This window comes from Palaemon carinicauda, chromosome 36 (assembly GCF_036898095.1).
Source record: "Palaemon carinicauda isolate YSFRI2023 chromosome 36, ASM3689809v2, whole genome shotgun sequence".
NCBI lineage: Eukaryota > Metazoa > Arthropoda > Malacostraca > Decapoda > Palaemonidae > Palaemon > Palaemon carinicauda.
The window spans coordinates 15,860,632-15,874,191 of record NC_090760.1 but is presented as its reverse complement, the minus strand read 5'-3'; the positions used below and the strand labels follow the sequence as shown (position 1 = coordinate 15,874,191).

At 32.5% G+C, this 13,560-nt stretch overlaps 2 protein-coding genes across 2 annotated transcripts in view; one reads left to right on the top strand and one right to left on the bottom strand.

Moving 5' to 3' along the window:
* Positions 1 to 2,986, bottom strand: part of LOC137628771 (uncharacterized) — a 79,459-nt gene extending 76,473 nt beyond the window's left edge. The window contains exon 1 of the mRNA XM_068359974.1: positions 2,810 to 2,986. The gene's annotated coding sequence lies outside the window, so the exon portion shown is untranslated. The remainder of the gene's footprint in view (positions 1 to 2,809) is intronic.
* Positions 2,987 to 13,414: 10,428 nt separating this feature from the next.
* LOC137628388 (uncharacterized) overlaps positions 13,415 to 13,560 on the top strand; it is a 2,368-nt gene continuing 2,222 nt past the window's right edge. Inside the window, exon 1 of the mRNA XM_068359539.1 lies at positions 13,415 to 13,560. This exon is cut by the window's right edge and continues 2,222 nt beyond it. Coding sequence (XP_068215640.1) covers positions 13,555 to 13,560 — 6 coding nt within the window. The 5' untranslated portion in view covers positions 13,415 to 13,554.

The following is a 13,560-nucleotide window of genomic DNA, read 5'->3' as shown; positions in this document are numbered from 1 at the left end:
ACATTGACTAGATTCTCAATCAAAGGGACAACAGGATCAACACTACTATGCAATTGTGGCCAATTCAAGCCAAAAGTATCATGTAAAATCCCACACCGGTCTGCTTGAGATTTCATATAAATCTTACATGGGTATGATACATCAGGGACAGGCTGCTCAGTCTTCACTACTAATGAAATCAAGGCATGATCAGAAGTGCCGGCTGGAGAACCAAACCTTACTCGTTATAATGCAAGGTTAGTCAGTGAATACAAGGACCAAGCAGTTACCAGATGAATTTCTCAAAGCCTGATTCAGAGGCAAAGTCTAAAGCTCTTAAGCCATGGCGATCAGTAGGGGGAAACAGAACTTAACCACTACCTATGGTGAGCATTGAAATCGCCAACAAAGACAAAAAAGGCCTTTCTATCATCTTGTATCTTAACCATAATGGTAAAAAGATCCTCGAAGATTGAATCATCCATGTCTGGATTCTGGAAGATTGAACACAAATAAAAGTGGTTATGCCTGCCACAAACTTTTATTACCTGAATCTCATGACATCCACATTCATAGCAGGACTTATGAGAAGCAGGGTACTTAGTCCTAATATACACCGCCATTCCCCTGGCCATAGGGACGGCATCGCGTTTCAACATTTTTGGCTTCTTAAAACCAGTTATAAAGAGCTCAGATGAGTGCCTCATATTAGAAACCAAAGTTTCTGAGCACAAAAGAATATCATACTGTCTGGACGCAACTGTAAGGTCTTGGATATTTGCATGAAGACCACAAATATTGCAATATAGTAAACAACATTGATGAAATCTAGGACGTACTGGTCTCGGATTTCACTCAACGTCTCCAGACAGCATAAGAATTAATGGTAATAAAAAAGAAATCATACTTAAAAACTAAATTAACACGAATTATAACAAAAACAATATGTACAGAAATATAAATAAAATGATTGATCAAACCCATAGATTATAGAAAAAAAGTTGGAAAAACTGGTCAACATGGAGGAGCCGATACACTGCAAGGCTAAATACCCTCCAGGATAGACACTTTAACTGAAGGAAGGACAGTAAGGATGGTTTTGAGAAGAAAAAGAATCAAATAAGGAAAAGACAACCTCTTGATAAACCACCAGGCATCCATGGCCCTTTGATTAAGCCTGCCCAACACACCATTTCAAAAAAACAAGAGGAAGAGAAAAAAATAAGACAGAATAGTATGCCCAATTGTACCCTTAAGCAAGAGAACTCTAACCAAAGACAGTGGAAGACCATGGTACAGAGGCTATGGCACTACCCAAGGCTAGAGAACAATGGTTTGATTTTGGAGTGTCCTTCACCTGGAAGAACTGCTTACCATAGCTAAAGAGTCTCTTCTATCCTTCCCAAGAGGAAAGTAGCCACTGAACAATTACATTACAGTAATTACACACTTGAGTAAAGAAGTGTTAGGTAATTTCAGTGTTGTCAGGTGTATGAGGACAGATGAGAATCTGTGAGGAATAGGCCAGACTATTCAGAGTATATATAGGCAAAGAAAAAATGAGCTGTAACCAGAGAGGGGGATCCAATGCATTACTGTCTGGCCAGTCAAGGGATCGGGTAAATAGGCCTATTTACATTAAAACAATTGTTTTTATGGCTTAAAAAAAAACAGAACGATGTAATTATAGGTGATTTGAACGTTTCTGATACTTTAGAATGTCGGAAATAGACCTATTTTGAACTATTTTACTCCAGATTCCAAACATCCAAAAATGCACTAATTTCACAGAAAATATTCACAAGTCACACAAGAAAAGGGCATTTTTACGTGCCCCCCCCCCCCCACCTTCAACCACTGTAAATGACAGCATATGGTGCTTTTTCGTTATGGGTCTACAGGTTCCAACTACCCAAAAAACACCAAGTTCACAAAGAAATTTGTAATGTCGAGAAAACACAAGAAAAGGGCATTAAAACCAAGGATCCAATAACTCTGCGGTAGCCCTGACCACATTTCCTAGTTTAACTCCTCTATAAAACTTGTAAATTACGTATTTTAGATGATTAACATCATCAAAATATTGTAAAGTCAAATCTTCCTAACGTAACTAACCCGCCTACCCTACCTTAAACTATCTATTACTGTATACAATATATATGATGTATGTACTGAGTTACAAACTATGGGGTGTATGTAGTATAGCGGCCACCTGTATGTATTATTATGGCTAACTTAGAATACGGGCAATGAAAGGGGGTCGCAGGCTCCCCCCATTAGGTATGTAGGTAAGGACACGGCTTGGTTAGGGGGGGAAAGTTTAAGTCCATTTTTAATTAATGTATGAGGAACTGGCCCCTAATATACAAAGGCTCCAATGGTTTATGCTCTGCCATAAGATCGCTTCTCTCGCGATTAAACATTATTTCACTGCTCCTATGTTCTGACATGCAGAAACAGGGGTGTATGTATGATAGCGGCCATTGTATTTATTATTATGTCTAACTTAGAATACGGCAGTGTAAGGGGGGTCGCAGGGGGTTGTTAGCCTCACTGTTAAGTAAGTAGGTAAGGACACGGCTTGTGGGTTAGGTTACGGGGGGGAAAGTTTAGGTTAGGTGATGTCCATTTTTAATGAACGCGTGAGCAACTGGCCGCTGATATACAAAGGCTCCCAAACTATCCCTAAACCAGTATGGTATTAAAAAAAAACATGATAATTATATTAAAAGATGGTCACTAATGGTGGTACTTGAGATTGGCATTGACCTACCGCAGGCTATAGTAGTACCTTTAATGTTAGTTATTTCAGTAATAATAAGTCAATTACCTTTTCAAGATATCACACGTTAAATATTTTAATATATAATTTACACTGTATGTGTATTCGAGCTCTGATCTTCGGATAATTTGTCGTAAATTGCGTACACAAACAGATGCACAAAATCTAAACGTAAACAAAAGCACAATTATCAACGTAAAGTTTGAAGATCTATCACGTTGCTCAGTTCAGTTCAGTTGTTGGGCGGAGGGATTCACCTTTCCATCGGCACCTCCTTGGTTTTCTTCTTTATTCTAATTCTTTCATTTTCTTCTCTCTTTTTTTCCACATCTGATAAATATATTCTTTTCTTTTCTCCATTCCTTCTTTCTTGCTTCTTTCTAACTCTCCGGACGTTCGTGACCACTGGAATTTGAAGCAATTTAAGAATTTTTTGTTGTTATTATTATTATTATTATTATTATTATTATTATTATTATTATTATTATTATTATTATTATTATTATTATTATTATTATCATTTCTAGCCAAGCTTTAGCCCTAGTTAAAAAAACAAGTTCATGCCAAAGGGCTCCATCTGGGAAAGAAGCCCAGTACAAAAAGGATAGAGAAAAATAAAATAACTATAAAAATGAAAAATAAGAGAAAATATCAAATATATTAAGTTAAGTAAAAACATTAAAATAGATAACTCGTGTATAAACTATGCAACGAGACTTCTATCAACCTGTTCACCAGAAAAGCATTTTCATAAATTCCAAGCTTATGAAGTCCCACAGTCTGGTGAAAGCTTGATTAAAACTTCTATAATATACTGCATAACTGGTAATGCTTCCTAGATTAGCCAGTCTGGGTGATCATCAAAATGTCCTGAAAAACTTGCTCAATAAATCATTTTTTGTGTAACTGAAGAAGTAACAGGCCAGAGAAGGTTCTCAAATTATTATTATTATTATTATTATTATTATTATTATTATTATTATTATTATTATTATTATTATTATTATTATTATTATTAATAATAGCCAAGCTACAACCCTAGTTGGAAAAACAAGATGCTATAAGCCCAAGGGCTCCAGTAGAGAAAAATAGCCCAGTGAGGAAAGGAAATAAATAAATGATGAGAATAAATTAACAATAAATCATTCTAAAAACAGTAACAACGTCAAAACAGATATGCCCTATATAAACTATTAACAACGTCACAAACAGATATGTCATATATAAAATATAAAAAGACTCATGTCACGTTAGTCAACATAAAATTTGCTCCAACTTTGAACTTTTGAAGTTCTACTGATTCAACTAAGCATTCGGGAATCATACCTTGAATTTTAAAGTTGTATATACAGTAGTAATGAGAAACTGTCGACGCAAAGTTTTGGATATTGAGGAGCCGCTGTCCTCGACCTCTGTCTGTCTGTCTGTATAGATTGCCTTACCTTGTGTAAGACCCGGGCTCTCCTTACAATCATAGATTTTAGCTAGAACTCGAATAAGGGATTCAGCAACCAAGTGTATACATTCAGTGGATGAAATTAATGCAAAGAGTAGCATCACCTGCATCAGTGATGCAAACAGAGTAGCATCACCTGCATCACTGACGCAAAGAGAGTAGCATCACCTGCATATGTAACCAAACCTGTTTTCATCTTCAAACCACTTTTCCGAATATACGGGCCAAGAAAATTATCCTGAGAAACACCAGATATCGCATTTCTATAACCACTATGGTACCCATCAACAACTGCTAATTGCAATGTGTTACTTATTAATTTGATAACGAAGTTAATTAAAGGCCTGTCTATTCTTATCTGCTTTATGTTTGAAAAAAATAAAAATCAAAGACAGCACTATTTATTTCTTGTTATTTCCTTTCCTCAATGGGCTATTTTTCCCTGTTGGAGCCCTTGGCCTTATAACATCCTGCTTTTTCAACTAGGGTTATAGTTTAGCTAATAATAATAATAATAATAATAATAATAATAATAATAATAAAATCAAGGCCAATCATACGAAATTCAAGACCACAATCAAGGGATTTCTGTACAGCATTGGAAGTTGTGAGAAGGACATCAAACGTTCAAATGCCTTTGCAAAATCCAAATTAAAACTAGTGAACAGATGATTACCATCAGCATTCTTATTAAGACATTTTGTCCCAGGCGTTCAAAATCAGGAAGTTGTGGTCAAACAAATTCCTTAAATCTTTTGCAATTCTCAAATTTCTGCAATGACGTATGGCGATTATGATAATGGCAATGATTAGCGTGATTTACTGTATTTTTGCGGAATGACAAGTTTTATACTCAGTTTGAACACACTTCTTTCGAGACTAGGGATATAGTCCTATTAGTGCCAGTGCTGTAGTATAATGAAGAAACTTTACCGTCCAGTTCTTAATGGAATAAATGTCTTGATATAGAGTTATTACTTTAAGGTTGTCTTGATAATATTTTCCTCCTCATTATTATTATTATTATTATTATTATTATTATTATTATTATTATTATTATTATTATTATTATTATTGTTGTTGTTGTTTTTGTTGATATTATTATAATAATAATTATTATTATTATTATTATTATTATTATTATTATTATTATCATCATCATCATCATCATCATCATCATTATTATTATTATTATTATTATTATTATTATTATTATTATTATTATTATTATTATTATTATTATTATTATTATTATTATTATTATTACAAGCTAAGCTACAACCCTAGTCGGAAGAGCAGGCTGCTATACGCCCAATGGCTCCAACAGGGAAAAATAGCCTAGTGAGGAAAGGAAATGGGGAAATAAATAAACTACAAGAGAAGAAATAAACAATCAAAATTAAATATTTAAAGAACAATAACAACATTTAAATATAAGTTATATAATTTTCTTAACATTTTTAATCAATATTTTATAGTTTTATAGTTATTTCAAAATATGTTGGAAATTTTGTCAAATACTTTCCTAATGCCGGTGTTTGAATATTTATTTTCGCAGATAATAAAGATATTAGTCAAAGTTTAATATGTCCTGGACATTTATATGTCTTAATGTTAGTACATAATAACGTTCTTTCGTGGACTCACGAAAGTAATAAATGGTAATGAATAAAAGCAATGTATGTTTGTTCCAGTAAGGTTATCAATGGTGTCAGGCAAATTTCTCGAAATCAATTGCGCGAAGGTAAATTTCTCAAATTCAATTGACCGAAAAATAATTTCTCGAACTATCATTTTCTCGAATGTCAATTACTCGAAAACAAACAAGTAAATTTCTCGAACACAATCGAAAGTATCCCATAAGCGCCTAAGACCAATTTATAAAGAGGCTATTAGCATTCCGTGATGTCTTGTATGTACGAGCGTACGAATAATGCACGACACACTGCGTACCTATTTGTAATCACACTTTTGCGTCATAAAAGATATTAACTTTATTTTTTTAGATAAAATAATAAATTAAAACCCTTGTATTTTTTCATTCCTTCATTTACAATAAATTTTTAACATTTGTGTTTGTCAACCCAAAAGGATATATTTTTCCTTGAAATACATGAAAATTTTTCCATTCAATTTTCTCAACAAAATAGATATCAGTTTTCGAGAAATATGGCATTCGAGAAAATGATAGTTCGAGAAATTTTTTTTCGAGCAATTGAGTTCGAGAATTTGACTTTCGAGAAATTGCATTCGAGAAATTTACCTAAAATCGTTATCAATGATACTGAGCACGACCATGTGTAGAGAAATAAATATTCAATAACATATGATAATAGGCAACACACAATAAACCAATAGTTTAATCTATATGTAAAATGATAATTTCAATTATTAATGATGAACTTATCTTATCATTTGAAATATTTTTTAATAGTCCTTTTTCATTTTTAGAACATTTGAAATATAATTTATAAATACTCTAATCATAATTTGATATGAAAATTCATATAAAAGGTAATTTTAATTTAAATCAGTAATCATTTGATAAAGACAAAGTATTGTCTAAACAGATTTATAGAGACAGAATAATTTAAATAAGAATTATCAGATTTTTTTTTTTTTTTTTTTTTTTAAACCAACCGTTCGTGTAGAAGACTGAAGAAACTACGGAAATAAGAAGGTTCCTGTAGGAAACACGATGATCTCACTACTTAACTTTGATGGCTGCTTTTCCGGTCCCATACAGCAGGGGAACCCCACTCTCTACAGGACCTCCACTGTCGTTTTACCTTGTTCGTTCACAGTATTTAACGTTTCAAGTCACATATTGTTCATTTACTGTTAAATCGTCACTGTCAAAAGACTCATGAAATAAGAAAGTCTTCAGTTTCCTCTTGAAAGCCTTAATGTCTTCAATCATTCGAATGTTTCGTGGGAGCTTATTATTATATAGTCTCGGGGCCGCATATTTAAAGGCTCTGGGGCCTAAAGTAGACCTAAATCTAGGTTCCAACACTAAGGCAATTACTTTCAATGAAAATTGTACCAAAGAGAAGCTGTGTCACATAAGCTTATATACAGTAGAGGACATTCTAATATGTAAGAAAAAGAAATGGACATGGGCAGGACATATAATGAGAACGATAAATGATACATGGACAATAAGAATAACAGAATGGGTCCAAAGAGATTGAAAAAGAAGCAGGGAAGGGAGAGAAGACGATGGATTGCCGGGCAAGGAAAATTGCGGGTATAAACTGGGATAGACACACAATAAACAGATGCAAGTGGAAGGGCATGTCTGAGGCCTTTGTCTTACAGTAGACTAGTTAAAGCTGATTATACACACATATACACACACACACACATATATATACATATATATATATATATATATATATATATATATATATATATATATATATATATATGTATATATATATATATATATATATATATATATATATATATATATATATATATATATGTGTGTGTGTGTGTGTATGTGTGTGTATGTGTGAATATATATCAACAGACAACATATACAGCAATTTCTAGTCCCCAGCAGGACAAAGGCCTCAGACATTTCTTTATTCATATCTCATATCTGGGGTTTGGTCAATTTTCATTACCACGATGGCCACTGCGGATTGCTGATGGTGGGAGACTTTGGTCTGATAGCTCACAACAAACCAACCTAGTATGGGTGCCCCTGACTAGTAAAGCTTTGCTGATCAAGGCGATACACAAACCCTTTCCCACGTTAAGGTATCTCCATTTATATATATATATATAATATATATATATATATATATATATATATATATATATATATGTATGTATATATATATATATTTATATAAATATATATATATATATATATATATATATATATATATATATATATATATACCATATATATACCATATATATACCATATATATACAGTATATATATATATATATATATATATATATATATATATATATACCATATATATACAGTATATATATATATATATATATATATATATATATATATATATATTTATATTTACACGTGTATATGTATAAATATATATATATATATATATATATATATATATATATATATATATATATATATTATATATATATATATATATATATATATATATATATATATATATATATATATATATATATATATTAAAAAAGAAGCTACTACTCTAGTTAGAAAATCAGGATGCTATAAACCCAAGGGCTCCAACAGGGAAAAATATCCCAGTAAGGAAAGGAAATAAGGAAATAAATAAACTACAAAAGAAGTAATACGCAATTAAAATAAAATATTCTTAGAACAGTAACATTAAAATACACATTTAATATACAAATTATTAAAACTTCAAAATATGATAGGAAGATAGATAAGATAGAATAGTGTGCCCGAGTGTACCCTCAAACAAAAGAACTCTATCCCAAGAGGCAGTGGCACTACCAAGACTAGGGAACAATGGTTTGATTTTGGAGTGTTCTCCTAGAATATATCCCAATGCTCCCATCAAATACCAAATGTCTATCTATGCTAATGCTGTGCCCCAACACAGCTAACCAACTGCCAGGTACATAAAAATGGCTTATGGTAATACTAACGATATAGTCTTGAAATAAATTGCCTTGTGCACGTCTTAATTCAAGACATCTCAATATTATCACTATTATTCTTATTACTTGCTAAGCTACAACCCTATTTGGAAAAGCAGGATGCTAAAAACCTAGGGACTCCAACAGGGAAAATAGTCCAGAGAGGAAAGTAGAAAAGGAAAATTAAAATATTCTAAAAACAGTAACAACATTTAAAATAAGTATCTCCTATATAAACTATAAAGAAATTAACAAAACAAGAGGAAGAGAAATAAGATAGAATAGTGTGGCTGAGTGTACCCACAGGCAAGAGAACTCTACCCCAACCCTGTGGAAGGCTATGGTACAGAGGCTATGGCGCTACCCAAGACTAGAGGAAAAATAGTTTGATTTTGAAGTCCTTCTCCTAGAAGAGCTGAGATAAGTCTTAACCCATACAAATATAATCATCATCCACTAGTGCAATAATTCTTAAAATCAGGAGTATATTATATTTTTTTCTTTTGTATCCAACACTCAAAATTCTTTTGAAAATAAATTCACTTTTGCTGAATTCCCTTTTCTTTTAAATTCACGTTAGGTAAATTTATTTTTAATTAAAAAATCTCTTGCTAAATTATTTTTTTTTCAGAAAAATAAAACATTTACTAAATTCATTTGTTTAAAAAATAAACTTTTTCTAAATTATTTTTTTAAAAATTACTTTTGCTAAATTCCTTCTATGTAAAATTCCATTTTGTAAACTGCATTCTAACTAAATGCATCTTTGTTAAATTGTTTTTTCAAATTTCCTTATTATTAATTACCTTTTTTGCAAAATTGGATTCCACCTGTTTTATTTTTTATCTTTTTTTTTTTTGCCAAATGCATTTTTGTAAATTGCATTCTGGGCCCATACATCTTTATAAGATTAATATTTTAAAATTTCCTTATTGTTAATAATCCTTTTGCTAAATTCTCTTTTCCTGCAAAATTCATATATGCGAGTTACAATCTTCCCTCATGCATTTCTGTCAAATTAATATTAGATAATTTCCTTATTATCAATTACCTTTTTGCAAAATTAGATTAAGATAAATTACTTTTAGTTTAGACACACGAACTGTTATTTAATAAAAAGTTGTTGAGGGTGAATTCTGTATCAGTTAATAAGTAAAGGATACATTTCCCCTCTCAAAAGTCTTTAGAATATTAAATCTAATAAAGTTGAAACGTATATTTTCATGACATCTCTCTCTCTCTCTCTCTCTCTCTCTCTCTCTCTCTCTCTCTCTCTCTATCCTGTTTATTCACCTGTTTTCTATTTCTATTTGTATTTTGATGAAGTCTCTCTCTATCTTTCTCTCTCTCTCTCTCTCTCTCTCTCTCTCTCTCTCTCTCTCTCTCTCTCTCTCATCTCTCTCTCTTCTCTCTCTCGCTCTATCCTGTTTATTCACCTGTTTTCTCTTTTTATTATGTCAGGATGCCTGAAAACTTTATATCAATCAATCCACCTGTTTCTGTTTGTATTTTGATGAAGTCTCTCTCTCTCTCTCTCTCTCTCTCTCTCTCTCTCTCTCTCTCTCCTGTTTATTCACCTGTTTCCTCTTTCTGTTTGTAGTTTGATGAACTCTCTCTCTCTCCTGTTTATTCACCTGTTATCTCTTTATGTTTGTATTATCAGGGAGTCTCTCTCTCTCTCTCTCTCTCTCTCTCTCTCTCTCTCTCTCTCTCTCTATCCTTTTTATTTACCTTTTGTCACGTGCTCTCTCTTTCATTTTGTTTACTTTTGACAACTGCTCTCATTTTAACTTTATCTCTTTATCTTTTATGGCCTGCTCTCTCTCTCTCTCTCTCTCTCTCTCTCTCTCTCTCTCCTCTCTCTCTCTCTCTCTCTCTCTCTCTCTCTCTCTCTCTCTCTCTCTCTCTCACCAGTTTATTACCTTTTGTCACCTGCTCTCTCCTCAATTCTGTTTATTTTTGACAACTGCTCTCATTTTAACTAAATTCTCTTTATCTTTTATGACCTCTCTCTCTCTCTCTCTCTCTCTCTCTCTCTCTCTCTCTCTCTCTCTCTCTCTCTCTCTCTCAAACAATCCCACTATTTCTCTGATCTCCGAATAGAAAGCAGAATGATAATAGAGGATCTTACGAACGACAAAGAACCATAAAGGTTCGTTTGATATTACAATGCAATTATTAAGTTGATGGAGGGGACATGAACTTCATATGCTTCTCAATAAACTTAATTCACATTCAAAGTCCAAAGTTGGAGCAAATGTTTTTATGTTGACCAGGCTGACATGAGCCTTTTTATAGTTTATATATGACATATCTGTTTTTGACGTTATTAATAGTTTATATAGGACATATCTGTTTTGACGTTGTTACTTTTTTCAGAATGATTTATTGTTAATTTGTTCTCATCATTTATTTCTTTCCTTATTTCCTTTCCTCACTGGGCTATTTTTCCCTATTGGAGCCCCTGGGCTTATAGCATCTTGCTTTTCCAACTAGGGTTGTAGCTTGGATAATAATAATAATAATAATAATAATAATAATAATAATAATAATAATAATAATAATCAGTATTAAACTTCTCAATAAACTTAATTCACATTAATTCAGTATTAAAAAAAAAGCTCTTTGAGTACAAAGGTTTAGAGTATTATAACTATTATTATTTTCTAAGCTACAACCCTAGTTGGAAAAGCAGGATGCTATAAGCCCAAGGGCCCCAGTATGGAAAATAGCTCAGCGATGAAAGGAAATGAGGAAATGAACAACTAGAGAAGTTTAAGAACAATAACAACATTAAATAAATCTTTCAAACATAAAATATAAAAAATTCAAAATAATAGGAGGAAGAGAAATAAGATAGAATAGTATGCCCAAATATACCCTCAAGCAAGCTATCTCTAACCCAAGACAGTGGAAGACCATGGTACAGAGGCTATGGCACTACCCAAGACTAGAGAACAATGGCTTGATTTTGGAGGGTTCTTCTCCTAGAGGAGCTGCTTACCACGTGCATGGTAACGCTGATTGATTGATTGATTTGGAGTTTTCTGGCATCCTGACATCTAGAGTCATTGAAGCCGATATCGTTTGTTATAAAGAAAGGATTAAAATGAAATTCAATTCAAAACAATAAAAGTAAGTCTTTATAAAATTTAAAAAACTTTCAGAAGTCCTGCTTCTGAAATAAATCTTAAAAACACAATTGAGGTTCTTCGTTTATTTAACTAATGTGATAACATAAATTTTTAACTCAGCCAACGAAGTTGGAAGGAGGTTATGTTTTACCCCCTGTTTGTGTGTTTGTTTGTTTGTAAACACTTTCCAGGCCACAATTTTAATCGTAATGAAACTTGCAGGGATTAACTGTTGTGTAGAAAGATGGAAATTATTAAATTTTGGAAGGTCAAGATCAAAGGTTAAGGTCATGGTCAAGCAAAATGTCTAATTCACGCAATCAGCCATAAGTTTGGTCATCGTTGTCCGAGAGACTTCAAACTTGGTTCATATTCGAGTGTATGAAAATCCACACCAATCAATGCATGTTAAGGTCGAAGGTCAAGGTCGAGTCCTAGATCAAGGTCAAGCAAAAGGTCAAATTCCGGTCATCAACCATACGGCTACAATTTTAATCGTAAAGCAATGAAACTTGCAAAGGGATTTCAAACTTATGTAAAGTGCTGGAAAAGATTAAATTTTGGAAGGTCGCGGATGATTAAAACGTCCAAAAGTGTCGAGAAATAAACTACCCTGGCGGAGGTCTGCGCTCTACTTAGTGTCCCTCTACTTACATCATATATTTAAGAGTAAACACATTCTCACGTTGACTGTAAGAACATGAAACATATTCACTTCCATTACTAAGTAGTGGATTTTGATCACTAGATTCGCCTGGCCCATTAAAAACTTATAAAGATACTTTTCAACATATTTTTTAATTCGAATAATGGCAGAAAAACGGGAGACCCCAGTTTAAATTTCTACAATCTATTATTTTTTTTTTTATAATTATTATATTGTCAGGTAGTTGGTTTTTCATGCTCTGGTAGGAAGACTTTAATTAATATTATGTTATTAATTGAATTTATAATAAATAATGCCAATAAGCCAGTTAGAGAGAGAGAGAGAGAGAGAGAGAGAGAGAGAGAGAGAGAGAGAGAGAGAGAAGAGAGAGAGAGAGAGAGAGAGAGAGAGAGAGAGAGGATGTAAAAAAGTGTCTAATAACATGTAATAGAAACTGATGTTTCAGAATGAATTCACATCAATCCTATCAATGATAACTACGTTATTCATTTGATCATTTCGTCACGGAGTGTGTAAACAGTTAGTCATTGGATTGTCTATTCAACATTTAAATATTCATTTAACACTTTTCTTATTACTCATTCTTATGAATTTCTCCATTTTTCCCGTCTTATTGACAATTGTTTTAACTTAACCACCAATGTTGGTTTTAACTGAACGTTGGCGAAACAATTAGATAAAACACAAACCCTTTAAACAGCCATTTGATTTCTAAATAACTTGTTATAAACAACAATGCTTTAGTTTATTTACGAAAGTAAGAAAAGTTGTCTCTCACTTTATACCGTGACCCAAAGACCACTGAACGTGTCGACCCCCCGGAGGGGATTTGATCCAATTGCTTTTTAATCCATTTTAATCCTTTTTTATCTTTACTTCAATCGAATCTTCGTGCGTGTGCGTGATTAGCAAAGATGCCC